The sequence below is a fragment of the Bubalus kerabau genome, chromosome 11 (assembly GCF_029407905.1).
Source record: "Bubalus kerabau isolate K-KA32 ecotype Philippines breed swamp buffalo chromosome 11, PCC_UOA_SB_1v2, whole genome shotgun sequence".
Lineage (NCBI taxonomy): Eukaryota > Metazoa > Chordata > Mammalia > Artiodactyla > Bovidae > Bubalus > Bubalus kerabau.
In genome coordinates this window covers 95,842,900-95,869,314 of record NC_073634.1, presented here as the reverse complement: position 1 = coordinate 95,869,314, position 26,415 = coordinate 95,842,900, and the positions used below count along the sequence as shown (strand labels likewise).

The following is a 26,415-nucleotide window of genomic DNA, read 5'->3' as shown; positions in this document are numbered from 1 at the left end:
GCTCGCACTGCGGCCGTGGCCCCTCGCGGCACGGCTCTCCGAGCCGCGTGCCCGCCGAGCCCGCCGCTCCCCGGCCCATGTACTGGAAGCATGAGAACGCAGCCCCGGCGCTGCCCGAGGGCTGCCGGCTGCCGGCCGAGGGCGGCCCCGCCACCGACCAGGTGAGCGAGCGAGTGAGTGGGTGAGCCGCCCGGGCCGGGGTCGGATGGGGCCGGGACCCAGCCGGGCTGGGCCGGGCGACGGGCGGCCGCGGGGAGGAGGGGTGCGGGGGTGCGCCTGGGAGTGTGTGTCTGTGAGTGTGTGAGCGCGCGCGAGCACGAGGAGGGGGGTCGCGGAAAGCGGGAACACATTATGCAAATGTTGGAGGAATTTCTCAAAAAGCGATTTAGCAAAGACACAGGCGAATCAAGAGGAGGCGAGGCGGGTATTGTCCGTCTGAATAGGCGCTGATAGCGCCGATGCGCCGGGGGTTGTGCCGGCGCAACGCTGAGAATCGCGGCGCGGGGTCGGTCCCGGGAGCTCCGAGGGGCTGGAGGGTGCTCTTTCCTCTTCTTGGACGCCTCCCTTTTCTTTTTTGGGCCCTGTTTCGTCCCCGATCTCGCCCCCGTTTTGCTCTGGGTTTTCCTAGGACTGGCCCTCGGAAAGCGCCTGAATCCGCGTCAGCATCGCTACATCAATTTCGCGGCGCGCGCGGGGCGGACGGGCTGATGCTCCCAGCGCTCAGGGTTTATTTTCCTCAAGCGCCCCTCCCCAATCTCTTTTTTATTTTCTTTCTTTCTCTCTTTTCTCCTTTTTGCATTTTGCGCCGAGAGGAGGAGAAGGGAGCGAGGAAGGGGGGTGGGTGGAGGGAGAAAAAATTCGATTTTTAATTACTACCATTAAAAAATCAAATTTGCAATTCTTTGGGCGGCCTGATGGATCTCACTGATTGACAGTTGGAATTGACACTCTGGCTACCTCTTATCTTGGGCATTCACGACAATTTCTAATTGCAGGTAGTTTGTGTGTGTGCGCGTGTTTTTTTTCCCCCTCAGAGGCTTGGATTGCAAGGGAACTAAGCGATTACTTCAAGAGCCACGGGTTAAGTGCAGGGAGAGGGGGAGAGAGAGGGAAAAAATCCAATCCAAATTCAAATTGCTTCATTAGAGAGACACCGCTTTTGTGGGGAAGGGCTTTAAATGCCCACTACAAAGTTAGGACTCATTGTTCCGCGCCGGTTTATATAACAGGCGCGGGGAGGCGCTGGGCTCAGGCTGCGCGGATCCAGTGCTGCAGCCGCCGCCGCTTGCGTTCCCTCCCCCCTCCCCCAGGTGATGGCCCAGCCAGGGTCCGGCTGCAAAGCGACCACCCGCTGCCTTGAAGGGACCGCGCCACCCGCCATGGTGAGTTCGTTCGGCCCTGCCTTCGGTCCCCGGTGCCCTGGCGGCCGGGCCCTGGGGAGCTGACGCGGCTTTCCGGCCCCGAACAGCTGTCCCGTGCGCTGGGGGACTGTCGCAGGGCGCCGTCCCTCTATAAGCCTCGGTTTTCTGGCCGGAAAGGCGAGCTTTGACCGCTCCTGGCACCTAGGACGCTCGTGCTAAAAGTTGGAGCCGTCCTTTCCTCTCCAGTAGGCCCTTCCATTCCTGTCCTGTAGCCCGTGGCTTGTCGTTTGGGGGGGATTTCGTTGTCGGTTGGTTCGCTGAGGCCCGGGTCTGTCTCCGAGGCTGCAGCAACGTTGGGCACCGGACTCGGCCCGCAGCTCAGAGTGCGGCTTCTCCCTCTCCCCTACGGCAGGCTCAGTCGGACGCTGAGGCCCTGGCCGGCGCTCTGGACAAGGACGAAGGCCGGGCCTCTCCCTGTACGCCCAGCACGCCTTCCGTCTGCTCACCTCCCTCTGCCGCCTCCTCCGTGCCGTCCGCCGGCAAGAACATATGCTCCAGCTGCGGCCTGGAGATCCTGGACCGCTATCTGCTCAAGGTGAGACAGGGGCGGGTTGTTGCGTGTGTGTTGGCGGGGTGTGGGTTGTGACCCTGAGGACTGCAGGGGGAGCCACGCCGGCGCCGGGTCCTGTCAGTTCGAATCCTTGCTCAGCCCCGGGCAGACTCCGCGGCTTCGGGCAGATCTTTGCGTCTCTCTGCGCCCCCGGGTTCCCGTCTGAAAAATGGGCAGTTGATTTCTATTTCCCTGAGTTTCCATGTTACAGAAGAAAAGTGGGGGGAGTCACATGTTTCTTCAGAGCTCCGGCGCCTGTGTCTGCAAAGGGGGCCGGGGAGGCTGGAGCCGGGCGCGCGCAGAGGTCCTCGCTCAGCCGTCCCCCCATCTCCGCCCCCTCCCCAGGTCAACAACCTCATCTGGCACGTGCGCTGCCTCGAGTGCTCCGTGTGTCGCACGTCGCTGAGGCAGCAGAACAGCTGCTACATCAAGAACAAGGAAATCTTCTGCAAGATGGACTACTTCAGGTAGGCTGCGGCCGCAGGGCCAGCAGTGTCGCCGGGGGTCTCAGAGGCCGTTTGTCAGCTGCGCTCGGTCTCTGGCTCCGGAGGCCCCCGTGTTCCGAATGCCCCTGCGCGGCGCAGCGCGGGGGCCCAGCCCACCCGCTCTCAGCGCCAAGCACCAGGAGCTCCAGGCCGCTCGTCTGTGCCGGCAGGGGTTCGGGCCGGTGATCCGCCTCCGGTTGCTGAGGCCCATTCGGCTTTGGTCGCGTCTCTGGCTCCCTCTCGGTTCCTGCCTGAACCTCAGGCTCCGGTTCCGACTCCCAGCGCGTCGGTCGAGCTCCGAGGCCCCCGGCCCTGGGCTGTAACCCTACTCCCACTCCAGCAAAGCCGGCGTCTCTACCCGGCAGGACCCTGAGCTGGGCTCTAGACTCTTGTCCCGGCTCTGGTCCCGGCTCTTACCTCGGCCGAGTTCGAGGCTGGATTCAGGTCTGGTTCGGCCTTAAGCACTAGCCTCGCATGGGTCTCGGATCCGAACCCATATTCAAGCTCTCGATCTAACCCCCGACCTCGGTCTCCGGCTCCGCCTCAACTCAGACCCCGGCATCGCTCGAGTGTAGGATTTCGTGTCTGGGATCCTGCTTGCGCCCCGGGTGCCGGTTCCAGTCCCAGCTCCGTCGCCGTTTCTTCCCCGGCTTCAGCTTCTCCCGGGTCTAGGCTCTGACTTTGGGCTGCCGGGACAGGAAGGGGGAGTGGGGCGCCGCAGCCAGAGCCCCCCAGTAGGATCACCCTGGGCTGCACCCTCCGCCCCGCGGTGCCGCGTCCGGCAGCTCTCGACAGCAGCCTAGCTGATCCTCCCGCATCTCCGCCGCTTGCGCGCGCCTGGCTCCTCACCAGGCGGCTCGGCCCTGCCCGGGTCATGGGGTCGAGGTCACGGTGAGGTCAGAGAAGCAGCGACTGCCGGCCCGATCCCTAGGGGAAGCGTGAAACAGGCCTGAACTCGGGCCTATGGAGTCCAGAGAGAGTGGAGTGGAATTGGTTCCTGGGCAGGACGCCTGTTCCCAAGAGCTTTCTTAGGAAGTGGAGAAAGCTACTCTTCCTACAACCAGGAGCCCCCATCCCGCCGACATCCTTCCCATCCCTGCCCCGAGAGAGGTCACCGATGCAGCCTTCCTGGGAATACCCCAGCCCCAGAAAGACCTTCTAAGTCAGGGGATGCTATGTAAGGCAATGCCGCTTCCCCTACCCTTCCCCTGGCTTTGAGTCTCTGGGAACTTGGAAAGAGAGGACCTTGAATCTAGGGGGAGGCTTGTAGTATTTGGGGCTGGGGTGCTCTAAGGACACCTTAGGAAGCCTGGCTGGAGAAACGGACTCTTCTCCATCGGTGCATGGGTGTGAGTGGAAGTGCAGCTAGGGTGTGCATGGGCAAGGGTGGCTCTACCAGGTGGCCTGGGACTCCAAGTGCGAGGATGCACACGTGTCTGCCTGTCCGGATCTGTGCAGTGGCCTGCCTGAATGTGTTAACTGAGTAGGGCGAAGGGCGTGTGGATAGCGTGAGTATTCCTTTACAGCAAGCATTTGTCAGTTCATGTGTGAGTGGAGAGTATGTGTCTCTGTGAATGCTGGGACCGTGTGTGTGTGTGTGTGTGTGTGTGTGTTGTGCAAGTTGGTCAAGACAAGCTTCCTTCTGGACTGGGGTCTCAAGGTGAGAGACTGAAATCCCATCATTCCCCACCCTGCCACACACCCCTCCTCTGAGGGGCATTTCTGCTTATGGCCTTAATCCAGGCACTGAGGGCTCAAGGGTGTGAAGTGACTGTGGATTTGTGGATATGGGTTGCAGCTGTGTGTATGTGAGGGCAGGGCTGTCATTGTGTGGTGTGTAACCAGAGTGTGACCTCTCCCCTCCACTGTCCTGACTCTTCACTGGCCAGGGCAGGAAGCAGAGGTTAGGGTCCCTGCTCTAGGCCTGACTCCAGTTGGCAAAGAAACAACCCAGCTGCTCTTTCGGGGCTCCTTGTGTTCATCAGTGGCCCAGGACAGCCTGGGTAACCCAGCTGGCCTCTTCCCGCAGAGTAAGGTAGGCCTGGCCCCCTCTCCTGGTTCTCCTGGTGGCAGCAGACCCGCCACCCTGTGAGCCACTTGCCCACGTGTCTGTGCTGCTTTTCCAGCCCCAGCTCATGCCCAAAGCTGGACCAAGCCTCCTTGGTTGATGTGCTTTCCTAGATCTCCAAGGATTAGCCAAAACTCAGATCCTGACCCTACTGTTCAAAGCCTCCATTGCCTTCCTTTCCACGGCAGTGGGATGAAGAATGAGATATCCAGCTATCATGGAGACACAGAGACCAGACTCCATGAGGCCAACCCTGAATCACTGTGTGACCTCGGGCAAATCACTGCATCTCTCTGCCCTCAGTGTCCTCCTACCAGGGTACCTCTCTGAGCTGCCAAGAAGGCCAGTGAAGGGAGGAAGGCTCAGCAGAGGCTCACTAAAGGGTAGGTGCTATGAGTGTCACCATTGGCAGGGTGGCAGGGGCACCCGCCCTGGTGGCATTTCCTCAGACAGCTTGGGGAGCAAGAATGGGGCTGGGCCACTTCTGGGCTGCAGGTTCTGGGCACTAATCCTTTTCAAGTGACAATAGCCCTCAAAGCAAAACTAAAACAGATTTTTTTTGTTAAAAAAAAAATAGAGCGAATAAAGGCTCACATTCCCTGGGATGAGAGAATTGTGGCTTTTCTGATCATTTCTCCCCCAGCCAGGTCTCCCTGCAGGCATAACTCATCCCTGGCAGCCCCACCTGTAACAAAAATAATGAAACCCACAAAAAGGGAGAGAAAAAAGCAGGCGGAGCACCAGGCAGGGACTATTGTCTGCTCTGAGCGGCAGCCCAGGCTCTGGGTGGCGCTGGAAGTGAGCTCTTCCTGGAGAGAGCGTGGTGGTGACGTGGAAGGCAGAGCCCCCTCTCTAGATTGGGGCTCAGGGAAGGGCCTAGCACTCAGATTCTCTGGCCCTCTGTTTCCTGAAACCCAAGATCAAGGGTCTGATGGGAAATGGGCTGGAGCACTCACCCCAAAGAGAGGCCAAGATTTCTGAACAGGATGCAGGGAGGGAGGAAGTGGCCAAGACCCCACTGGTAGCTGCTGAGGTCCTCTGACCTCTGGTCTTATTCCCCAGGGAAGGGCTTCCTCTCGGTTCTATCTGCTATCTTGCTCTTCCCTGACACTGGTCTGTAGACTCCTCTTCTATCTTCTTTGGCAGAGCTGGTAGCACGGGGGCTCTGGAAACTAGATGTTAGGAAAGCACTCCAAGCTTACCGGGGCAGGAGGCAGGTGGCTGTGCCTGGGTGGGGTAGAGTCTGGAGGGCCATTGCTGCTCCTGGCTTTGTTGGAATGAATTGGCTTTCCACTGACTGCGTGCCCTCTCTGAGTTCACTGGACCTCTCTGCCTCAGTTTCTCCAACTCACCATCCAAACAGGGACCTCACCAGCCCTTGTGGCTTCAATCAGATTCCCACCTCCCCTCACTCCCTGAGTCCTAGCAGAAAAAAAAATTTTTTTTCCACCAGGAAGATGTGTGATGCTTTTAACTTCTTCACTTTTTGGGTTAAGACCATTTTGCTTTCTATTTGCTTCCAAGAAGTTGGGGAGGGGGAGTCCTGTGTGTGGGGAGGTGGGAAGATAGTGTTCCTTTCTGGGAGATTCATGTCTCAACAATCAAACCCCAGACAGAGGACTTTTCTGGTGGTCCAGAGGCTAAGACTCCATGCTTCCAATGCAGGGGACCTGGGTTAGATCCCTGGTCAGAGATCTAGATCCCCCCTGCTGCAATTAAGACCCAGTACAGTCAAATAAATAATTTTTTTTTTAAATAAACCAACCAGACAGCTTCCTCCCACCCACCGACCTGTGGCTGCTGCCCCCCCATGGACTGATCTGCAGTGCCCCTCTGGCCCCTCCCCTCCTAAGTGTCATACCTATTGTAGACTGGGGGAGACAGTGTCCCAAGAGAATGGAGAATGCGTACCACCAGTGAGAGAGTGGAAGAGGACAGGACCGAAGATGCTGTCTGGAGACTGTACAGAGCGCATCTCTAAGCCGGGAACTGTGTTAACCCTTTACATCTCCTTGCTTTATCTCATTGAATCCTCCCATCCACCCTGTGAGTAGGTAATTGTCATAACCCCTATATTATAGAAGGGGAAGCTGAGGCCCTGAGTAGTGAGGTCACACAGCTAATAAGTGGCAGAACTTGGATAACCCTCACAGCTGCCTGACTTACCATCCTTATGTCTAAATATTTGGCACTCTTCTTCTGTAGCTGAGCCACCTCAGCAACCTGCCGCCTGTGCAAGGTGGGGCCCATGGAATGGCAAAGACCACACCCACCCACCCCTGCTGGCCCTAAGACTCCCTACCTGGCTGGCTGGCTTCCCAGAGGCAGTACCCTCTGTGCTCTGACTGACTGTCCCTGGGTGGGCCCTGGGAGTACTAGGGCAGGAGTGAACTCAGAGTCCCAGTGACTGGAGGTTCAGGTCACAAGGTCCTTCGCCCTCTTGTCTCCTGACCACGGGCATGGGGAGTAAAGGGTTAACTATCTCTTCTTGCGTTGATGGGGGTGGGGTTCAGAGAGTGCCCGGGGCTGGGCCTGGGAAGGGGGGCTGCCCACAATGGTTCCTGTCCCCCACTTGGCCCTAGTGACTTAGGGCAAGCCGGCAGGCTTTTCTTCCTCGTTTCCCCTTGAACCCAAGCTCCGACCACATACTCCAGCGGGGGAATCCCACCCCCTCCCCCGGACCCCGAGGGTCCCCGGGGAAGCTCAGAGCTGGGAAGCGGCCCCCCACCGCGGCTGAGAGCAGCCCAGTGCTGGGCCGCCAGCTGTTGGGGGACAGATGTTGGGGGAGCTGAGAGAGGCGTTCGGGGAGGGGCTTCGGCTGGGACCTCCGAGGAGTGGGGCGTTTTAACCTCTTAAATGCTGGTTCTGTTGTTTTCGGCTTCTTCTTCTGTGGGTTTGCAAAGCAGGGAAGAAGCAGAAGGCATAGGACTATCCCCCCGCAACTTGTTTGCCTCATAGAATCTCTTCTCAAAGGCCCTCAAGTGAGCGTTCCGAACGCAAAACAAGGGAACACTGGTTTTGAGTGTCAGCGCCTTGTCTCACTAGCTTCTTAACATTGGCCCTCCCACTCTGAGCTCCGGTTTCCAGAAAAGGGGTAGCTTAGCAATGGGGACAGGAGTAGTAGTGAAATTCCGATGGGCTCTTTCGTTGAGGCTCATTCACGCAACAAATAACTGCTGGGCTCCTGCTCGGTTCCTGGAGAGACAGGCCGAGAGAGCTAGCCTGATTCCGTCCCTGGCGCACAGCTCCCTCCGCAAAGCCACCAGTACCCAGATGTCTGCGTTCCCGGCTTCCGCGGAGAGAGGGCAAGGCGGTGCGCGGCGCCCACTCCACTCCTTGCAGCAGCTGCCAGGCTGTGCTTCCTACCTCCGACACCTCTCCATCCCCAACGCGCCTCTGTGCTTTGCGCCTTTGCCTCGTGGCGCGCGCGGGGACCCAGGGAGGGGCGCGCACAAGGCAGGGGGAGGCGAGCAGTGGCCGCGCCCCCTAATCCCTTTGGCGCTCCCTTCGCAGCTCCCGAACACCCCTTTCTTGAAGTTTCGTTGTCTCTGCCGCCGATTTCGCTGCTTCCGGAATTCAGCGGCTCGGGCCTCGCTGCCCGCCTGGGAAAGGAGTCTGTCGGTTTGTCAGAGCCTGGATCCGTAAGCCTCCTGGTGCCCCTTGTTTACACCACCTTCCCCGAGTGGGGGACACGCTTCAGGAATCGCCTGAAACGCATCCCAAACTGCAAAATGACCCCCATCCCCATCCGAGGATCTAAACGCCAGGATGGTTTCATTGACTGGGCGGAGACACGACGCGCAAAGGGAGATCCTAGAGCAGGGGACAGTTCCCAGCATTTGAGGTGATATGAGATGGGAGATAAAGTTGCTGAAAGGTCGCCTGCGGTTCCCGCCTCAGAACAAGGGGATGGGGCTCTGGGAGCGGCCAGTGGAGGCGCAGAACGCGCCCGGCGTCGCGGACTCCTGGAGCGGAAGATCAGGGATGCGCGAGGAGTCTTGGATGCGTCCTGGCGGAAAACGACGAATCCCGCAGAGCCAAGCACCAGGATCCAGGAATTTAAACTCCGGTTCTGCGCACCGATCCCGGAACACGGAAACCGCTGGCTGGAGACGCAATAGCTCTCGCCTGCATCTCAAGGCCGGGACCTTCCTCTACCATCTCTTTCAGGCTCCCTCTACCCGAGCCTGCGGAGGCCCCAGGCCCTGCGCGAGGGAGTTTCCTGTACCCAAGGCTCGGAGTGGGGATGCGACGCAGTCAAACCAGGCCCCTTTCCTGTTCATACCACCGGGTTTCACCTCTACGCATCTCCAGTCCCGCTGCTTTCGCAGGTTCTAGGGGATTTTTTGCACGTCGGAAGGGACCTCAACCCGTGTTCCATACTCCGTGTCGTCTTGGACAAGTCACTTGTCCACCTTGAACCTCCGATCCCACGTGTGCAAATTGAGTGTCAGGGTCCCCACTTCACATGGCTGCGGCGAAGGGGAGGCAAGGAAAAAGTTGCGGCCCAGAACCCTGGAGCGTAGCGAGGGTTCTGCACCCGGCTGGCCCTTCCTTCTTCCTTTCAGAGGCCAGGAAGTTCTCCCAGTCTGGAGCCCGGCAGCGGAATTCGGAATCTGCCCCTCGACGGGAGCAGACTAAAATGGGCAAAACGATTTCCTCTCCTCTTTACTGAAGGATTGGAAACGGAGACCGCGGGCTGTGCTGGGGAAGCCGAATTTCCTGGGTGGGGAACCACTTCCGTCTGTTTGAGGGACGGTTGACTCGGCCAAGGCGCGCAGAGCGGCCTGAGCGAACCCCGCGGCCGCCGACAGGGTCCCCTAGAGCCCCTTTTCCGAGAGAGCGGCATGGCACTGGAGGGACGCCTGTAGTCGGTGCTGGCCAAGGCCTCCGCTCCTCAGTTCAACCCGAGACCGTTTATTCAACCGGCAGTTGTTTGTGTTTGCCAGGGCAGGCGAGGCTGTAACCAGAGCGCATTTGCTGGGCTGGTTCCTGCGCGCTCTCAAGGCGCTTCCAGTGCTCTTTTGGGTGGAAATGTGCCTCTGGGGACACAGAGGCAAATCTTCTAGATCCTTTCCCAGGAATGCCGGGGTAGAAGGGAGAGCCAAGAAACCCGACTTTTATAAGTCGATGTGTTCAGTGCTGAGAAGGTGGTGCTGGGAGCCGTGGAACTAGGAGTGGGGAGGTCCACGGCGGTGGGAAGAGGAAACAGTTTGTGCGAAAGCCTGGGGAGTGGGGAGTGCTTCAGAGGGGTCATAAGACCTGGGACCACCTTCCCTCGTGGCTGACTCAGGCTCATGCTTAGGTGTGGGGTGAGGGATCCTGAGGAAGGTTAGGGAGGAGATGAGCCAAGAGAGGATGTGGTCTGTTGAGCTCTGTCAACTCCAAGGATCTTGGACCAGATCCTGAGCGTAGAGTGGAGCCACCAGAGGATTTTAAGCTGGGTAGGGGACAGCATAAAGCATCCATGCTGGAAACTTCCCTGTAGCCACTGTGTGGAGGCTGAGTTGGCCAGGGTGTCGCTGGAAACAGGCGTAAAGATTGGCAGTGAGGGGTGCATGATGGGAGCAAGGCTTAGGAAAGCAGCAGTGGCAGTGGAGAGGAAGAGATGGGTCCCAGAGATACTTAGGAAAGGGAACCTACAGTGCCTGATGATTTGTTGGTTGCTGGGTTGAGGAGAAGGAGGGGTGGTTGATTTAGGTTTCTAAGCTTGAGGGGCTAGATGAGTGGGGTCATCATTCCCTGAAAAAGAGTGTGTACCAGAGGGTTGGCGCAGGGTCGCTGGGTGAGTCATCCACTTCAAGAAAAGACTTTCCCTGGTGCTCCGGGGCCAGGCTTTGGGCTGACTTCTGGGACAGGGTAAACAGACTCTGCTGCTTCCTAGAGGGGCTCCCAGTCCCGTGGCGGTGGAGGCAGCCACACCACAAAGTGGGAGGGCGAAGGGGAAGCGGCAGAATCGGGGAAAGCTTGAGAGAGAGTGAGGCATTTGATCTGGGCTTTTCTCTCTTGTTCAAGTGACACAGGGCTCTGGAGTCTGAGACTAGCTCCTTACTGAATAGACTGCAAAGCACTAAACCAATAGCACTAACCATTGCTGTTGTCACCTAGTTCAGCTCAGGGCAAGAAAACGAGAACTCAGAGAAGCTAAACACTGTGTCCAGGGTCACGGAGCCAGTAAGTGCATACCTGTCTATGCTTTCAAGAAACTCTCAAATTTCTCTACAGCTGGGTTACAGTTTATTCTTCTCCAGAGTCAGACTGGCTAGGGCTTCTCTCCTTGCAAGCTGTGTGACCTTGTGCCAATTACTTTACCTCTCTGGTCCCCATTTTCCTCATTTGCAAAATGAAGATTAATTGGGACAATCAACAAAAAAACACTTAGAATCTTGCTGGGCAAGTGGTAAGTGCTCATAAATTTGCCAAGTTATTGCTATTATTATATTTCCCCTGTATTTTATTGAGCAAAGTAATGTTATATACAAATTAAGTGATCATGGTAGACTATTTGAAAAACTCAGAAAAGCACCAAGAAGAAAGTAAGAAACCACCCACCAGCTCACCTTCCAGGTGGGACTTGGCTGCAGGGGATGGTGAATCCAGACAAAGGGAAATGCACGAGTGAAGTCCCTCGGGAACCGGGTGTGACGGAGACTCAGGGGTTTGGATGGCTGGTCTGAGCCTCACCATCCCTTTCCTCCCCTCCCCCGCCATGTGCCACAGCCGATTCGGGACCAAGTGCGCTCGGTGCGGCCGACAGATCTACGCCAGCGACTGGGTCCGGCGGGCGCGCGGCAATGCCTACCACCTGGCCTGTTTCGCCTGCTTCTCGTGCAAGCGCCAGCTATCCACAGGGGAGGAGTTTGGCCTGGTCGAGGAGAAGGTGCTCTGCCGTATTCACTACGACACCATGATCGAGAACCTCAAGAGGGCCGCGGAGAACGGTACCCAACCCGCCCCTACCCCTCCCCACCCCCAGCCCTCTATGACCCCCACGCCACCTCAGCACCCCAGGGACTGCTTGAAATTCTCTAGATCCAGGCGCCCCCCCTTATCACCTGGGAGCAGCATGGGGGTGGGGCTGTGCACAGACTTTGCACTTCTGGCTCCACCATTTGTTTGCAAGTCTGAAGTAACACTGCTGGTCCTTGCAAACTGTGTTTCCTACTCTGTAAAATGGGGCTAACGATAAGACACCTCAGAGATAGATGAGGTTGATGTTCGGAAAAGCCAAAAGGCACTCAATGGCCCTAGTGGTGACTCTCATCACCAGCAGCCTACTCCGCCTTTGGATAGCTCTGGGTGGCCTGGAGGTTCATCCCCTCTCCTTTGCTGGAACCAGGCTTGGGCCAGTCGTCCAGAGATGATACAACCCTCTCCTCCCAACTCCCACCCCAGCAGCTACAAGCCAGAGGTTTGGGCATGGGGTTTTCATTCTGGGCTGTAAGGAGAAAGGCCTTTGAGTCTAGAGACCGGAACTTCAGTTTTGCTTCTGGCAGGGTGTGCTGACCTACAAAGTTGCCTTTTATCTCTGGGCCTAGTGGGAAAATGGTTATTGGACTAGTGAAAGTGAAAGTCTCTCAGTTGTGTTACACTCTTTGCGGCTCCATGGATAGTCCATGGAATTCTCCAGGCCAGAATACTGGAGTGGTTAGCCTTTCCCTTTTCCAGGGGATCTTGGACTAGGAAGACCCCTAAATCTCTTCTGACTTTGATACTGAGATTTCCGAAGACACTTAGACTCATGGACAGGACCTAGGTCTTCCCGGGTTTGTAGAGGTTAAGTCATATAAAGTGTCTGCCCCATCCCCAGTGCCTCTCAGGAAGTATGGAGCACACTGCCCCAGTCTCTAGTCAGAGGACTAGTTCGGAATCCCCAGAGTGCTGTTGGCCATGGCCACAGCACCAGTCAGTCGCTCACTCATGTCTTACTCTGAGACTACATGGACTATAGCCCACCAGGCTTGGTTATCCAAGGAATTTTCCAGGCAAGAATACTGGAGTAGATTGCCATTTCCTACTCTTGGGGATCTTCCTGACCCAGGGGTCGAACCCACGTCTCCTGCTTTGGCAGGTGTATTCCTTACCACTGCGCCACCTAGGAAGCCTTGGCCACAGCAAGGCCATCACTTTCTCCTGCCAGGATCAGGGCTGAGTGGGTCTGGGTGGGGAGCAAGTGAAGCTGGGGTGCTCTGAATTTACCTGCAAGCAAACTGGGCAAGTCAGTTGTGGAGCTGGAGTGGAAGTCCAGGAGTCAGCGTTTCCCCCACACCATGAGCCATCAGTCACTCCAGGTTCCTTCCATATCTGGACCAAACAGGACCCCATAGCCACAGCCTTGCCAGTTACACTCCACTCTCATAGCCAGACCTGACTCCAGACTCCTATCATGCAGGGAACCTGAAGGCTTATGACCTCAGATCTCCTTTACTGACCAGCCCTCAGTTTTGGCTACTGCTTTACTTGTAAAACTTAAACACACACATGTCCATTATAGAAAATTTAGAAAGGATGGTAAGCAAAAAGAAGAAAATAAAGACCACTCCAAATGCCACCACCCCTCACATTTTAGTGTATATCTTCCCAGATTTTGTTCTATGTATGTATGTTGGAGTGTTTTTCTTTCTTTCAGCACACTTTTTCCTAATTAAAAAATTATGAATAGTGGTGGAGTTTCTGGAGATTTTAATTTTCTTCTTTGTGTTTATCTGAATTTTCTGAGTTATTGATAAGGATCATATATTACCTTTGCATTCAGAAAAATGAGATATTAAAAGAAAGGAATATATTTAGTGTGATTAAAAAAGTAATGTTAAGTGGAAAGAGAATACTCCAGTTAACAAAATTAAATCTTAGAGAAGGTGATGACATGTGATTGTTGGAAAAACTTCAGAAGCTGCAGAAACATTGAGTCTTCATAATTGCACTCCCTCTCCTAAGCCTTTGGTGTATATCCTTCCAAACTTTTTGTTTCCATCCTTTTTTTTTTTTTTTTTAAATTAGGATCACAGTTCTGTAACCTGCCTGCTTCCCATCTCCATCAGTCTTTGGTTTCCCCAGTATGTCAAGGAGGGAGACCAAACTGGGATGCTAGAGTCAGCTAGCTTTCAGAATACTAGTTGAAAGGTCCAGAGCTGGGACTTTCTTCTTTCTGAACCTCAGTATCCTCCGCTGTAACACGAGGATAATGTCACTAGTCCTCAGGGTTGTGAGAAGTACAGGGCACCCCCAAAGAGAAGCGTCTGGTACTGAGCAGATGCTCAGAAGTAGAAGCCCCTTCCCCAAAGACTGAGTTCAGGGGCTTAGGACCCTGGGATTCCTGCTCCCAGCCAACTCCGCTCCTGACACTTCCAGGGACCAGCTCCCCCCACCCCCGTCCTTTCCAGGCTGCCACTAGAAGAGATGGGGACGCGTGGTCAGCCACTTCTGTCGCCCCCAGGGAACGGCCTCACGCTGGAGGGGGCAGTGCCCTCGGAACAGGACAGTCAGCCCAAGCCGGCTAAGCGCGCCCGGACATCGTTCACCGCCGAGCAGTTGCAGGTACCCGGGCTGGCCGCGAGTGGTCGGGTGTGGGCGGGGCCTCGGAGTGGGCGGGGCTGATAGGGCCTCCTGACTCCTCCCCTCTGCCCGACCCGCGGGTGGCAGGGAGGGGCTGTAGCTGCCTGGGGGCGTGGCCTCCGGGCCGGAGCCTCTGATTGGGCCGGGGCCTTGGAGACCTCGGGGGGCTCGTGCCTCACCGCCCCGCGGCGCCTGGCAGGTTATGCAGGCGCAGTTCGCGCAGGACAACAACCCCGACGCGCAGACGCTGCAGAAGCTTGCGGACATGACGGGCCTCAGCCGAAGGGTCATTCAGGTGGGGCCGGGGTGGGCGGGGCCTTCGGGTCTGGGGCGGGGCCTGGGGGCGGGCCCTCGAGCGCGTAGCCGGGCTGCGGGTCCGCGGGGGCACACGTGGCCGCCCTTCCTCAGGTGGCGACGAGGCAGTCCCGCCTGGGGTCCCGCAGCGGCGCGTCCAGCCCTTTTCCGCGAGGCTGAGGCTGCTGAGGCTGTCGTTCCAGGTGTGGTTTCAAAACTGCCGAGCGCGTCATAAAAAGCACACACCGCAGCATCCAGTGCCGCCCTCCGGGGCGCCGCCGTCCCGCCTCCCCTCCGCCCTGTCCGACGACATCCACTACTCCCCGTTCAGCAGCCCCGAGCGGGCTCGCATGGTCACCCTGCACGGCTACATAGAGAGTAAGTGACCGCGACACCCCGGTCGCCAGGCCTGTGGGAGAGCGGGTATAGACGAGCGCTCGTGGGTGGCGGAGGCGTGGGGAGGCCTTGCTGAGCCTCGTGAGTGCAGCTGAGGGTTCCTCAGTCACTCGGACCTAGAGGTGGGGGAGAGGAGTTAAGTTCCCCAACTCTGCCGCAGTGGAGCTGGACTCTTCCGTAGAGGCAAGCCATTCAAAACGTACTCTCTCAACACCCACTCTGCGCCAGAGCCTGAGGACTAGGAAAAGAACAAGAAGGGTAAAGTCCCTTCCCTGTGGAAGCCTGAGTTCTGGTGGGAGAGACAGGAAACAATACCAGATAGATGAGCCGTTTGGTTTTCATTGTGGTGATTCCTGTAGTCAGGATTCTGGATGGGAGTGTGTGGAGACCAGAAGGATGAGACCAGAAGGATGGTAGGAATGAGTGAGACACAAGGAGAGGGGAAATAGGAATGCAGGCAGCAGAGGAACCAAGTCTATCCAGAAAGTGCCCTGGCTTGAGTGCGTTTGGGTCACAGAAGAGAGCCAGGGTGACAGGAGTACCCACAGCTGAGGCCAAGGGCAAATCACCTGACTTCCTTGAGCCTGTTTCCTCATCTGTACACAGGGACATTAATGATGCTACCTCACAGGGTGGTGATCCGCTGTGTTCAGTAAGTACTTTTTGAGTGCTTTCTGTGCCCTAAGCACTGGGATGCCTGTGTGCTAAGTCTCGTCAGTTGTGTCCAACTCTTTGCAACCCCATGGACTGTATTCTGCCAGGCTCCTCTGTCCATTGGATTCTCCAGGCAAGAATATTGGAGTGGGTTGCTATTTCCTTTTCCTGACCCAGTGATCAAACCCACATGTCTTGTGTCTCCTGCATTGGCAGCTGGGTTCTTTACTCCTAGCTTCACCTGGGGAGCCCCAAGCACTGGGATACAACAGACCAAAGCCTGTGCGTTCCTGAGGCTCAGGTGGCAGGATGGGGAGGAGGGGAGACAATAAACAAATAAAGGAGGGAGAGGGGGTGTGTTAGTGGGGACTGAGCACTGTGGGCGAGGGGTGGCAGGTCATGGTGGAGTGATCGAAGAGTGGAAATCTGGGGGAGAGAGTGAGTAGCCTTGTGCATGTCTGGAGGATGGGCATTTAGTGAGTTTGCTACTGAATGGGTGCTTATCACAGATTTTCTTTCCCTTTGAGGTTGTTTCTGTTGATTGTTTCCTCAAAGCTGGGCATGACCAGGAAAATAGGTGGCAACAACATACCCACAAGCTCAAACCCTCTCTTCTCTGGGTTCAAGTAAAAGAGAAAGAGAAGGGAGATCAGAGAGGGCACAGCTGTGTCCCGAGTCCCTGCCATGTGCCAGGCACTATCTCGACAGATGTTTCTAAACATCACTGTTCTACTGCACAGATGAGGAAACCAATGGTCCACAGTAAGTTAGTGGGAGCCAGGATTCTTTAATGATGAAATGTGGGCTTTAGTGTCACACTGTGGGGCTTCAGAGCCCACCTCTGTCACTTACAAGCTGTGAGACATTGGGCACATGTCGTCTTATCCTGGAATACCAGTTTCCTCATCTGTAAAAATGAAGACAATAAGAATCCAATCTCTTTTTTTAAAAGGAGAATACCTATCTCAAAGCAGTATTGTGAGCATCAGATGAGATCACTGACTTAATGTCTTCAGTATTTAGTAAGTCTGGAAAAGTATTAGCTGCTCTTATGATGGTAGTGGTGGTTCTGGTTTGCAGAGCTGCGAATGCAGAATCCTGCCTACTGCACCAGGCTGCCAGTTGAAAGTGGCAGTGTCTGCCAGTGTCTCTTTGTTCTGTTCCATTTCTGAACCATCTGCTCAGTAGGAGGGACTCTTTTCCTCCTTTCTTTTCTAAACAATGACATGTTCAAGCTGCAGAGAGCTCATTGACTATCTAGTTCATCTGTTAAAGGTGCCAAGCACCAGGGGCTCTCTAGGTACTAGGAGTCTGGGCCACCAGCCAACGTTTGCTGTGAAGTTGGTAATGGATCTAGGTGACCCCACGGAGAGTGGGGCCATGGTCTCCAGAGCTATGTCAGGATTCTGTCCACATAGATTGTTGGCCAAGCCTAGGGACACCTAGAGAAAGGACTGAAATGCCCTTTCCGTTTCCCCTCAAGGTGAACCCAGCTTGGGGCAGGAGGTGCCAAGGGTGTTTGAACGTGCTACCTCCTGTTGCGTGACTGAAGGTCCCCTTAGAAATTTTCTTTGCCATTCACTGAATTCACAGGTTCCTGAGTTTCCCAGAGCGTTTAAGCTTGGGCTTCCCTTGTAGCTCAGTTGGTAAAGAATCTGCCTGCAGGGCAGGAGACCCAGGTTCTGATCCCTGGATTGGGAAGATCCCCTGGAGAAAGAAATGGCAACCCACTCCAGTATCCTTGCCTGGAAAATCTCATGGACAGAGGAGCCTGCTGGGCTGCAGACCATGGGGTCACAAAGATTCGGGCACGACTGAGCGACTAACACTTTCAAGCTTGGAATCTCATAAAAAAGCTTTGGAACTAGACTCCAGAAATGCATACATATGCACAGAGTTCTCTACATAATCTTAGGCTGTTCATGGGCCCTTAGAACCCCCCGTATTAAGAATTCCTCCATCTTCCCCAGATGAGGGAACTGTAGCTCAAAAAGTCACAGTGACTTGCCCTGTCACATATTAATTGCAGGTCTCTGTACAGGGCTCCTTCCCCTGCAACCAAAGAGGACGAAGTTCAGAGAAGAGTGAGGCCATAGGCTTCATTGTAGTGGCAAAGAGGTGGAAGCATGAGACATTTGGGTCAGACCAAGGATGGCCTTACCCCTCACTGTTTTAATATTAGAATAGGGTAGAGATTCATCCAGCAAAATCTTAAAGGGTACCTACTAGATGCCGTGCCTTATTCTAGGTCCTGGAAATCCACAAAGATCTAGAATCTAGAAACAATCAAAAATTCCTGCCCTCATTAGAGGTTGCAGTCTAGCTGGCAAAGACAGATAACATCAAATAAACAATAAAAATATACAGTAAGTCAGATGATGGTAAGTGCTAAGGAGAAAAAATAAAGCTGAGAAGACAGGCAGGGAAGGTAGTGGGTAGGTATTGGTGTTGGGTGGCAGTTGTGAATAGGGTGGTCAGGGAGAGCATCCTAGAGAAGGTGACGTATGAGTACAGAGTCCTCTAGGGGAGGGGGGTAAAACCCTGGTGATACCTGGGAGATGAGAAGGAACAACACACCAAGGAAGGACTTGAATGGATGGGGTAGAGCCTTGAATATAGGAATGTACAGCCTTGAATGTAAATATTCATTTCTTTTTCTCTCTTCTTAAAACTTCTAAACTATAATATAGTTGATTTACAATGTGTTAATTTCTGCTGTACAGCAAAATGATTCTATATATATATATACACACATACATATATATACACATTTTTTTAATATTATTTCCCATTATGGTTTGCCAGAGAATGTTGAATATAGTTCCCTGTGCTATACAGCAGGACCTTGTTTATCCCTTCTGTATGTAATAGTTTGCATCTGCTAACCCCAAATTCCCACTCCGTTCCTCTCCTACCTCCCTGCTTGGCAACCACAAATCTTTTCTCTATATCTGTGAGTCTATTTCTGTTTCATAAAAGTTCATTTGTGTCGTATTTTAGATTCCACACATAAGTGATATCATATGGTGTTTGTCTTTCTCTTTCTGACTTATTATAAGGATCTTTAGGTCTGTTCTTGTTGCTGCAAATGGCATTATTTCCTTCCTTTTTATGGCTGAGTAGTATCCCATCACATATATGTACCACATTTTCTTTATCCATTCATCTGTTGATGGGCATCTAGGTTGACTTGGCTATTGTGAACATAGGGGATGTACATATTCATTTATGAGTGTGTATCAGTGAGTTAGATAGTTATTATCAACTACGCTTCCCAGGTGGCACAGTTGGTAAAGAATCTATCTGCTAATGCAGGAGACACCAGAGATGCAGATTCGATCCCTGGGTCAGGAAGATTCCCCCAGAGAAGGAAATGGCAGCTCCAGTATTCTTGCCTGGAAAATTCCATGGAGAGAGAAGCCTCGTGAGCTATAGTCCATGGGGTCACAAAAAGTAGGACACAACTGAGCACACACACAACAGACAGTTGTCACACGTAGCTTCATTGCTCATAGACTTTCAGGGACTTCCCTGGTGGTCCAGTGGCTAGGACTCTGCGCTTCCATTGCAGAGGGCACGGGTTTGATCCCTGGTCTGGGAACTAAGATCCCAGAAGCCAAAAGACTTTCACATAGGGTATTGCAACCAACCCTACTGAAATTTTGCCCAGGGCCACCCCACTGGTAAGTGGTAGAGGTGAAAATGGCCCCAGGGCTCCAGCCTATCGAGCCCAGGGCTGGTGGGATGCTGCATGGAGACTGGGGGATGGGCTCCAAGGCGTCCTCTCGTCCACAGGTCAGGTACAGTGTGGGCAGGTGCACTGCCGGCTGCCTTACACCGCGCCCCCAGTCCACCTCAAAGCCGATATGGATGGACCACTCTCCAACCGGGGGGAGAAGGTAAATGGAGCCCGGTTGGGTGGGGTGGGTCAGAGCCCCCCCGCCAGGATTGGGTTTCTGGCAAGATTCTCGTCGCTGAGCAGGCACCCTCAGCCCGGCACACTCAGGCCCCCCTGAGCCCCACCACGCAGTCCCTTGATCTGGTGCCAGTGTGTTCGGAGTGTACGGCCAGCCCCTGGTGGCTCCCCACCACGGCTGGCCTTCTCTTTTTCAGATTTACGGATTTGGTTACTTCGCTCAAATGTTGCGGCTCTGAGCAGGGCTTGTATCACACACCACCCTGCCTCCCACCATGTCACGGGTTCCTCCTCCTGCTTCCTCCTTTGTGTTCCTATCTGTTGCGAGTGAATATCCTGAGCTGGTGGGGCCCAGGGACAGCAGGCCAGCCAGTGGCCCTTGGTCAACTGGTAAGGCCTCCTTTGTGGAACCCGATCTCTGGTTGTCTCAAGCAGTAGGACTGGACATTCAGAAGGGTGCTTGGATGTCACCCAGTCCAGTGGCTTGAAAGCTCTGTTCTTAAGCCCGGGAACCCACTTGTTTGCTCTTTCTCATAACGAAGAATGGAGATGAAATGAGGTCGGTGGGGAGCCACTCTGGATGAAACTGCAGAGGGAGTAGAGCCCCCACCTCCCACTCAGCTCCAGGAGAGCTCGCAGTGAGCCTTGAAAGCCACTGCTCTCAGACAACCCCTTCTTTTAGAAAATGAGGCCCAGGTAGCTCAAGGTCACAGAGCCAGAATGAGAACTTGTACCTTTACTTGTTCACAAAATCAGTTCTTCAACCGTCATGCTATGTACAGGTTGTTCCCAGGAGCCCCAGGTCAATTGCCAGGAGCACAGAGATGAAGGAAATGTAGTTCCTGCCCTCGAGGAGGCCAACAGTTAGGACACAAGTATGATTCAACTGTGATGCTGGGGCCAGGGGAGCTGGGGGTGGGGGCTCAGGAGAGACACACAAAGGCTTCCTGGAGGAAGGCACGCCTGAGCCTCAGGGTTTGGCAGGGAAGGCATGAGCCGCCAGGGCTCTCGGGGAACCCAGAGTGATTCAGAGCTGCTGGCACATGAGCCTGGGAGGAATAAGAGTGAGTGGTGGAGCCCTCAGGTTGCCAGGTGGAGCTGCGTGGACCGTGGTGGGCGCTGGAGGTCTCTTTTAGAAGTATCACTGTAGTGGTCCTTGGAGAGGCAGGGAGCCCCAGGAGTCAGAGGATGTGCTGGGTTTGAGGAGAAACAGGGCCAGGCCTGAACACAGTCTTCTTTGCCTCAGCATCATTTGGGCAGCTCCTAGAGAGGCAGATTCCCCAGCCTCACCTCTGGGGAGCTGGGGTGGGCCCCAGGGACCCACGGGTGTCATACCCAGCCCCAGTGATTCTGGCAGGCAGCCAAGAGTGGGACTACCTTTCCAGGACAGCCCCTCTTACTCCACCTCCTGATTAAGCACCTACCTGTGGGGCTGGTCTGAGGGCTGGGCACCGTGGGGAAAGTAGATGATGCGGAGGTACAGCCAGCCACTAGGACCAGTAGGTTTATAAGTAAATGGTAGTACGTATGCAGTCCCAAATTCTGGAGACCCCAGTGGTGGGTGACCCCACCCCAGGAACATCCCCTTTGAGACTGTCATACTCACAGGAAGGGCTACCTTGGGTAAACAGCTTCTTTGTTCATGGCAGGCACTTTACATATGTTGTCTGATGCCCCCGATCACACTGTGGATATGAGGATGGCATCCTCATGGTAAAGATAAGGCAACGCGGCTCAGAGAAGTGACCCGACCTGTCCAGGGATGCAGCTAGCCCCTCAGATTTGAAGTCCACCTGGCTCAGTAACCATGTGCTTCTGAGCCGCACTTGACAGTCTGCACAGTGCTCTCTTTGACCTCACCCTTCACAGCCTCCCTGGGATGATGACTGTGGTTGACTCCATCTCATCCCTGCAGACATGGGCTCAGCCAGAGCAGCAGCTCGCCCAGAGACACACAGCAAGTGTGGGTACAGCTGGCCTTGATCCTAGGGCTAGCTGCCCCCTGGCCTGCAGGAGAGCATTCATCCTGTCCCACCCTGCACCAGGACTCAGAGGCGAGCTGGCATGGTCCCTGTCCTCAGGGTGGCTTAGAGCAGGAGGTGGGCAGCTACACCCCTGGGCAGTTGAGGATAAGGGATGAACGTGAATCTTCAAGGACCCAGAAGACAGAATGGCCAGCTCTAGGGGAGAGGCAGGGGACGTGAGGAATCCCTGCCAAGGCACAGAGGTTTGGAAGAACCTGGAAGGACAGCAGGGGGCTTAGTGTGGCTGGGGCCCAGGGAAGTGGAGGAGGAGCCAACAGGGGGTCACATAATGAGGGCCCTGTACCTTCAAGCAAAGGGCCTGGGCATTTTCTGGGGTCAAAAGGGATCTTTGGAAGGAATTAACTCTGGGCTCAGCACTTGGAGATGAGCCCTTGTCTCCTGGTTTCTCAGCTAAGCCTGTGGTTATGTCTGGTTCAGCCTGAAGGATGAGCCAGTCTAGGGGTCTGGCAGCTTTTGGCTGGGGAAGGTTTCTGGCCCCTGGGATTGGCTGTCGAGCCAGAGTTCTCTCTTGCTGGCCCAGAGCCTCAACTTCACATCCAGCAACTCTACAGAAAAACATTTCCCCCTCCTCATGACCTTCCACCCTCTCACTGTCAGACCTTCCTGCCAGCTCCCAGGAACCTTCTCTGTCCACATCTTGCCAAACCCCTGGGGCCTGGTAGACTGTGTATGTCCAGGCAGTGCAGAACCTTGTGGGCTTTCTTCCAAATCCCTCCGGGCCTGATTCAGCCTGGCGAGGAAGAGATTCAGGGCCCCCTGGGGCAGCCCCCCCCAAACCCACTCATCAAGACCAGCACTGGCCTGGCCCAGAGAACAGTGCCGTGAGCATTAGGGTAGCATCCTGTGCCTCTGCCGTGTTGTCATTGGACTGCTCATCCCTGTGAGTTTCCAGAACCAACATTTCTTCCCTGTCATGGCCCCTGATCCCACAGTTCAGAGCTTGGAAAGTTCTTAAAAATCAGAGGCTGGCCATCATTGCTCAGATGGAGAGACAGAGGCTCATGGACAGGCAGGGTCATCCCTCTGGAGAGAGCTTCTATTAGGAAGAGCCCAAAGCCAGGTAGGCAACCCAGAGACTAGAGGAGAGCACAGTCTAAGGTGGGGGTGAGCTCCAGAGTCAGGCAGACCAAACCTCAGCTCGGCTACCTTCTCACCTTGGGACTTGGGAACACGGTTTCTCTGAGCCTCAGTTCCTTCATCCACAAAATGGGGATAATAGTTCCTACCATGCAAGGTTGTTGCTGAAAGCAAATGCGATTATATATGTACAGGGCCTGGCACGATGCCAGGCGTGCAGGAAGTGCTCCGTGTGTGTTGGTTATTATTATGATGACTCTTATGGCGAGGATCACCATTGCTTTCTTCCATCTCTTCCTCCTGGAAACCGACCTGGGCCGTTAACATTCTTGATCGAAAAATGGAACAGCCATATGGCCATGCCCACCGGATGTCCCCGGCCCACTTGAAATCTCCTCCTGGCACTGGACTGTCAAAAGGCACACCCCATTGGCCAGACAGCCAATAATCCTTGAGCTGAACCTTCGGGGCTGTGTTGGCGGCAGTGCGAGGTCAGCCAGGCATCTTAGGTGGGAGACGGAGAGGAAGCAGTGGTCCCTGACCACCCTCTATGTGTCAGGCACCTGGCATGTCTCAGCCACCTGCCTCTCCAAGGGCTTGGACGTATGAAGGGCTTGGCCCATTGCCTGGTACTTGGTAAGCACCATTGGTAACTTTTAAGGTGGCCTGGAGAGGAAGAGGCAGTGGGTCTAACGAGCAGAGCTTATTCTAGAGCCAGGCTGGGGTTGCCGTGCTGGGTCCACCTCTTCCGGGCCGGGTGATCCCAGGCTCTTTGATTTTCACCTCTCTGGCCCCAGTGCCTCCCCTGTAAAAAGGAGATGGTATCAGGGCACCCTGGGGGGGTTAAGGCCAGGCTCTGTGAAATCACGCCCGTGTGCACTATACCAAGTGCCAGGGAGTGTGCCCAGGAGGTGCTAGCTGCTGCTCTTGAATCTTCCTGATTCCTCCCCATTCTGAGAGAGAGAGGGAGAGAGGTGTGCTCATCCCTGTTTGACAGATGAGGAAACAGATTCAGAGAGGTGAGGTGAGTTGCCCAAGGCTGCACAGCAAGCAAGTGACTGAGCCAGGATTTGAACTCAGATGTGGGCCCTGGGTCCCCCTCCTTCTCCAGGCCTTTGAGGACCTCTGGGGGGCTGCCAGGCGGCGCCGACTCTGGCTCAGCCCCCTCCCACGCCCTCCTCTTGCAGGTCATCCTTTTTCAGTACTGACACTGCCGGCACTTCCACATCTGTCCATGGGCGACCTGCAGCTGTCCCTTAGCCGCTGAAACCCGGAGTCTGAGCTGCTGCCAGGGATCACCCGCTCTGCATCCACCCCTCATCTGCCATCCTGCCCGCCGCCAGCTGGGCCCCTGGGCCTGGCCTCCCTGTCTCCTGCTGAGAACCAGAACCCACAAGGAGCACTGCGGAGCCCTCCTCCAGAAAAGCAGAGCTCCCTGACACTTGGAGCCAGGGTGAAAACAACAGCCCACGTTTCCCATTTAGACAGGAGTCGTCCTCTTCAACTTAAGCTGATCACAATAGCAAAAGGCCGAATTGAGTTGCGTGACGCCAACAGCCTTCCAATTTACAGGTTTTCTTTCCTCCTGTGTTGGCCTTGACTACTTCCTTGGAACCATCTCCAAATTCTAAATAGTCAACAACCCCCAGTGTTATCCGCTCTGTTGCTTTTGTCTGGAAAACTCTACAGTGTTTGTGGGATGTCCCCAAAGGAAAGCTATGTTCTAATTTTATCATTTCCATCTGTCTGGTTATGTCAAGTTAGTTCAGAGAGAGAAGAGACACTGACCAACCCTGAGAGGCCCAACAGGGCAAAGATGGAGGCCTGCCCAGACCAAGAGGCAGTGGGATAGGCAGGGGGTGGGGGGAACAAAGACCCCCCATTAGTTTGGAGGCCCAGGAGAAGGAGTCAGCATGTTGGGCTGGGAGGGGCACGAGCCATTTTAAGGAGAGGAAAGAGGAATCTCGGGGTGTGTGTGCCGGGGGCCCCGCTTTCCCCCCGTTATCCAGCATATGTGCGAAGGCATGGCAGAGGTGGGTTTTGATCTGTGCGGTGACATTTCTGAATGTCTGGACAGGTTACACTTGGGGACGCGTCTTGGCTACTTGTTAACTCCCGATGGGTGGGGCTGTTTGGGCCACATCTTTTTTTTTGCAGGGGTGGGGCGGGCATCTCCTGAAGGGACTGGGGAATGGAGCCCAGGGAAAGGGCAGTCAGAGCATTCATTCTGGACCCATCTCTGCATAGAAAGAGGGTCCTGATGCTGAGTGAGTGTGCCAAGCCCAGGGTTCTAGCTGGCACTTCTGGGCTTCTCCATCAACCCTGCCCAGAGCCAGCCCCGCCTACTCCTGAGAACCCAGACCAGACAGCTGTGCTCACACCCACCCTGTCCTGCTACTCTTCCCCTCCCCCCAAAACAAAAGGGCTCATGCTACACACGACCGTGATTTATGTTTTCAGGGGATGCTCATTTGTCCCAAGCTTATCCTGTAATTTTAGAATTACTTTGTGTCCTGATGCATTTCCCACTAGAGGCTGCTAGTAAGCATGTTTCAGCCCAAGTCATCCTTCCGGCTTTGGTTCACCTGGTATGTTGCTTTGGGAAGGAGACTCTAGGACAGGGAAAGCAAGTTCATGGTACAGGTATCTGCTGTCCCTGGTTTCACCCGTGGCAGACATCGACCATCAGTTGCAGCACTATCTCGCTGAGTCTGGATAAGGGTTTGGAATCCAAATGCTTGAAGTTGGCGCTTAAGATGAAAACTTATATGCCATTCTCGCTCTGGGATCTAGAGGAGGGCTGGGCCCGGGTGTAGCCCCTGAAGGGAACCTGTTTCTTTTCGCTTTCAAAGACAGTTCCAGCTGACTCAGGGCAAAGAGAAGGCACCTCTCTGAATGCGGTTGGTGCAGCTTAGTTCAGAACTCACCTAATGAATAATGTGTGCTTAGCCCTGTGCTCGGGGCTGACTTTACCAGGAGCAGCTGGGCCCAATCCCTGGTGATTGGGGAGCTCTAATCTTTCCTTTGATTTCTGCTCCCAGTGATCCCAGTCCCAAGCACCATCATGTGGTGAGTGGCCAGCCGAGTCCTGCCCAGGGTCACCTAGTACCCACTCTGCCTTGAGCCTCCCCCCAGGGTCTGTTCCTTGCGTGGATCATGTGGTTGTAGCATGTTGCGGTTCAGACATGTCTCCACTAGCCTGATGGAGCAGCCTGAGAACCTACAGGCCATCAGGACTATTTATTTAAATACAAAGCAAAAGGGGGAAACACACACACACACATACACACACGGAAAAAGAAAATTGTAAGCACTTTTTTGTAAAACCAATGTCTGTTTTGTTACATACCTTTCATGTTGTGCTTTGTAAATGTCTTATTTGTGTAATAAATAAAGTTAATGCAAGTAGAAGTGCTGGCACTGACCTCCAGAGCACAACAGGATTCCATTTCTTTCCTGTTCTCTGGTGAAGGGCTCAGGCTCAGGCCTGGCCCCCAGAGTAGCAGGGCTGCTAGACAGTGAAACCCCTTCCAGCTCGGAGGCTGAGCAGGGTAAAGGCATCATGGTGGGTTTCTTCTCTAGTCTGTGCTGTGCCGGAAATCAGACTGGCTGGTGTCCCACTTCACTCCCCACCACACTCTGCTGGGTCCCGTGCTGACTTTGCAGGCTCAGAAAACGGCCCGGGAGAAGCTCTCAGTCAGGCAAATGCTGTAGACGGATCCCTCCCCATGTGCTGTCTGGACTTGGGGAGGGGGGCACTTGAGCTGAATACTCAGATGAGAAGTTCACGGAGTAAGTTCACAAGAGGAGATGCTGGGAGGCCAGAGACGAGCATAGAGGAACCTGACTGGGAAATGGGGTGGAGTGAAGGGAATACGGACTGGAGACGGGGGTGACAACTGGTCTGGCTGGGTTCCAGAGCCACCGTGTAATCTAGGGAGCAGGCATCCTGCT

The 26,415-nt window shown here is 54.9% G+C and overlaps 1 protein-coding gene across 2 annotated transcripts; it reads left to right on the top strand.

Annotated features, from left to right (window-relative positions):
* LHX6 (LIM homeobox 6) lies at positions 1-25,872 on the top strand. 2 transcript variants are annotated; one of them, XM_055541048.1, is made up of 9 exons: positions 1-161; positions 1,774-1,956; positions 2,317-2,438; positions 11,245-11,465; positions 13,961-14,061; positions 14,279-14,374; positions 14,577-14,751; positions 19,219-19,322; positions 23,649-25,872. In XM_055541048.1, exons 1-9 carry the CDS (start codon positions 78-80, stop codon positions 23,667-23,669), a joined length of 1,107 nt encoding a protein of 368 aa, XP_055397023.1. In that variant the 5' UTR covers positions 1-77; the 3' UTR covers positions 23,670-25,872. The 2 variants fall into 2 exon arrangements, with proteins under 2 accessions (XP_055397023.1, XP_055397024.1); XM_055541049.1 differs by lacking the exons at positions 1-161; positions 19,219-19,322 and adding an exon at positions 1,314-1,382.
* The last annotated feature ends 543 nt before the right edge of the window (positions 25,873-26,415 follow it).